We start from the raw sequence: 3,587 nt of genomic DNA, 5'->3' as shown, positions 1-3,587 counted from the left end.
GGCCTCGACCCCACGCCCCTCTGATGCTGTGGACCACAAATAAACGCAGCAGCCGAGTGGCCGAGCTCAAGCAGCTGGAGGAGTTCCTGCACTTTCATTCGTTGTCCTTGAACGACACGGTGAAGAGTCGGACGGGGATGGTCTACAGGTAAATACGACCGTCTGGGACCGTCTGAGTCTGAGTTTGACTACTCAGGTCTGAGACGTCACCAGAGAACTGTTGGTACTGTTGGTACTGTCGTCCCTGCTGTCACTGTTCTCGCGGTCCGAGCTGTGAACTGACGTGGGACTGTGTCGTTCTGTTCCACTGCTGCTCATGTGTCGACTTCACTGCTGTCTCTGACTCTGTCTCTGTCTCTGACTCTGTTTCTGACTCTGACTAAACTAACGAAGCTGTTTAGTAGTTTGTCGTTCAGCCGTTGTTTTAAAACCGTTGTTGTAAATAATTAAACGACTAAAACCAAGGAACCAACCACACGCAGACACAGACGAGGAGCAGGAACGTTAGTCAGAACTCTGTGGAACTGTTTCCTTTCTCTTTATTTCTCTTTGATCAAATATAAAATGAAGTTAATCTCATTAACTGGTTCCTGTTGATTAGTCTTAATTAGATGAATTAACGTGAGTTGATTGGACACAAACCTGAGACACGTCTCAGTATCTTTTTCTTCTCGCTCTACGTCAGGCAGCTCCATCCAGGGGTGACCCCCGTGGATCAGCTGCCCCCGTCTCACCCCTTATGGAACATGAACACCAGGGGGCGTTTTCCCAACTCCTTCCATTTCTAGCCTCATGATTGAGGTCCAGGTGGTCCAGGTGGTCCAGGTGGTCCAGGTGGTCCAGGTGGTCCAGGTGGTCCACCTGAGGCTGCTCTGTCTCCTCACTCCCTCGTTGTTACGTCGATGTAACGACTGACTTTTTTTTAATCTTTGAACAAACGTTGTGGTTCTGCTGGTGATTTATTATTTTTATTCAGAACATCAACAGCAGTTGTTTTAACATGGTTTGTTGCACTGCACCTAACGCTAACGCTAACGTTAACGCTAACTCTGGCCTCACAGTCGACAGTAACTGTGATGATGGTTGGTGTTTCTGCTGCCAAAACCAAATGTGCTGCGACAACAACACCTTGATGGTTGTCACCGTTTAATTACCACTCGAACCAAACCAGGCTCCAGAGAAACGTGGCCACGTGGGTGGGTGTGTGTGTGAGTGTGTGAATGTGTGTGTGTGTGGGGGGGGTGTTTATATTTGGAGCCACTGCTGGATTAGAGTTCCCAGAACTGTATTTCTGTCTGAGCCGGGGCCTGTTGTTCTCCGGCTGTACCACGTCAACATGACGGTGTAATAATCACTTTAATAATAACTCGTTAGCACAGACGAAGTGACCTCTCTGTGACCTCTCTGTGACCTCTCTGTGACCTCTCTGTGACCTCTCTGTGACCTCTCTGTGACCTCGGGGGTCTGCAGTCTGGACATGGTCTCGTCTTTACGTCAGGACCTGGACATTTATGGACAGTATAGACACCTGTTGGTTTTCTGTGAGTCGCCATGGCAACAAAATAAAATCCTACCCCCCCACACCCCCCCCCACTCTGACCCTAACCCTACCTTGACCCCACCGGGGAAACGACCATTCCCTCGACCTAAGATTATCATTTCGATCGTCTCACCCACAGACACCGACATCGGTGACACTGACAGGAACATGGTACCGATGTTACCACACACACACACACACACACACACTGTCACAGTGTGAGTCAGGGATCGGTACCAGCTGGTCCTCAGAGCATTTTCTGCTTCAGGAGTCGGTGAGAAAAGAATGTGTCAATGTTTATCCCTGAGTTAAGTCGTGGATTTTGGAGGGAGTTTCTGACAGCGTCGTCATGGCGACTGGTGATGTCAGTTTTTATGAAACCACAGACAGAAACGTCCGTGATCTACTGTCCCGTCAAAGGTTGAACGTCAGAACTGAAGCTGGTACCGATGCAGTGACATAAAATGGTACCAACTCCGTCAGCAGAGTGGATTCATCAAACCAGAGAGAATTCTGGGAAATGAAACGAGAGCAATGGGGCAGTTAGAGCTTCAGGGGTAGAACGACACATATGTGTCACACACACACAGAGTGTGTGTGTGTGTGTGTGTGTGTGTGTGTCAGTCCACAGTCTGTCCTCTCAGAGGTAATGACGATTGGTTAAGTCCATGACTAAAATGTCAGCGTGAGCCAATCAGAGGTGAAGGTGCGTTGACACACACGAACCAATCGACTCGGGACGTGGACTAGAAAGACGTGGACTAGAAAGACGTGGACTAGAAAGACGTGGACTAGAAAGACGTGGACGAGTCTTTGAAGAACGACCAGAGCGTGTTCTGTGTCTGGACTTTAATGGAGCGATGCACGTCCATCATCCACGTCTGTGTGTGTGTGTGTGTGTGTGTGTGTGTGTGTGTGTGTGTGTGTTAATCAGAGCCCAGTGAAGCTGCTGTGTGTAATGGATCAGACACTGTTCACTCAGCCAAACAATCATACAACTCATCCTTTATTCATCTTGGAAAGCTGGTGAATATTTAATCCAGCAGCTGATCTCCTCACTGAATTCTTCATTGGTCTGGCACCGTGTTGGTTGGTTGGATGGTTGGATGGTTGGTTGGATGGTTGGATGGTGAGAGCTCATCATGTTCCACTTGCCTTTTGTCACGCTTGTTTTATTTGTAGATAATTGATTGGCCTGAAGTTCTGGTTGTTCCTGTTCACACTGACCTCCATCACTGTTTGTTAAAACAGTTTTAGAATCTGCTTTCTTTAATTTACCTCAACGTCTGAGGGTGAAGTTCCTCTAAATACTGCTTATCACTCCTCCAGGGGGCGCCATTTCTCAGTCAGTCAGGCACAGATTTTTGCGGCGGCAGAGTTGGACCACCTCTTCAAACCACGCCGCAGTAAATCTATTATTGTAACGGGGTGTGGGGGGGGAGGGGGCTTCACTCACGCTGCTGTTAATACCCCCCCACATTTGTGCTGCGCCCCCCCGACCCACCGGTCAGGTGTTTAGGTGTCACTGCTGATAAGTGGTCATTTAAGAGGCAGCGTTGTCCTTTAATCTGTCAGAGGTTCAGAGGTCGTTCAGGGACGAGGCCTCGGCGGAGCTTCATCTTACTGCGACACACTCCTCTCACGTGTTCTGTTTCAACTAGTTAACTAGTTAAATAACACACACACACACACACTCGTATCATATATTTATTATATATTTATATAAACTATGGAGTGATGTTCCAGGTGACGGTGGAGCCTGTGGAACATCAGACCACGGCACAGGTACACACACACACACACAACGATATATATACTGTATATATATATATACAAACACACTATAAGTGTGTGTGTGTGTGTGTGTGTGTGTAACAGATGACGTTCTCCAGCTTCAGTGACAGAGCCACAGGTTAATAACTCAGTTCTAACAGCATTAGCTGTGACTGTGACTGTGACTGTGATCATCTCCACCAGGGAAATATAGAGATATTAAAACATGTTTAACATTGAGGGGTAAAGAGGGGGTGAGGGAGGGGGTGAGGGC

The 3,587-nt window shown here is 48.0% G+C and overlaps 1 protein-coding gene across 1 annotated transcript in view; it reads left to right on the top strand.

Annotated features, from left to right (window-relative positions):
* The first annotated feature begins 6 nt into the window (after positions 1–6).
* Positions 7–3,587, top strand: part of LOC103377582 (voltage-gated potassium channel subunit beta-1) — a 45,759-nt gene continuing 42,178 nt past the window's right edge. The window contains exon 1 of the mRNA XM_017032216.2: positions 7–148. Coding sequence (XP_016887705.2) covers positions 24–148 — 125 coding nt within the window. The 5' untranslated portion in view covers positions 7–23. The remainder of the gene's footprint in view (positions 149–3,587) is intronic.

The sequence above is a fragment of the Cynoglossus semilaevis genome, chromosome 4 (genome assembly GCF_000523025.1).
Source record: "Cynoglossus semilaevis isolate Cse_v1.0 chromosome 4, Cse_v1.0, whole genome shotgun sequence".
NCBI lineage: Eukaryota > Metazoa > Chordata > Actinopteri > Pleuronectiformes > Cynoglossidae > Cynoglossus > Cynoglossus semilaevis.
The sequence above is the reverse complement of the archived record's forward strand: the minus strand, read 5'-3'. Positions and strand labels throughout refer to the sequence as shown.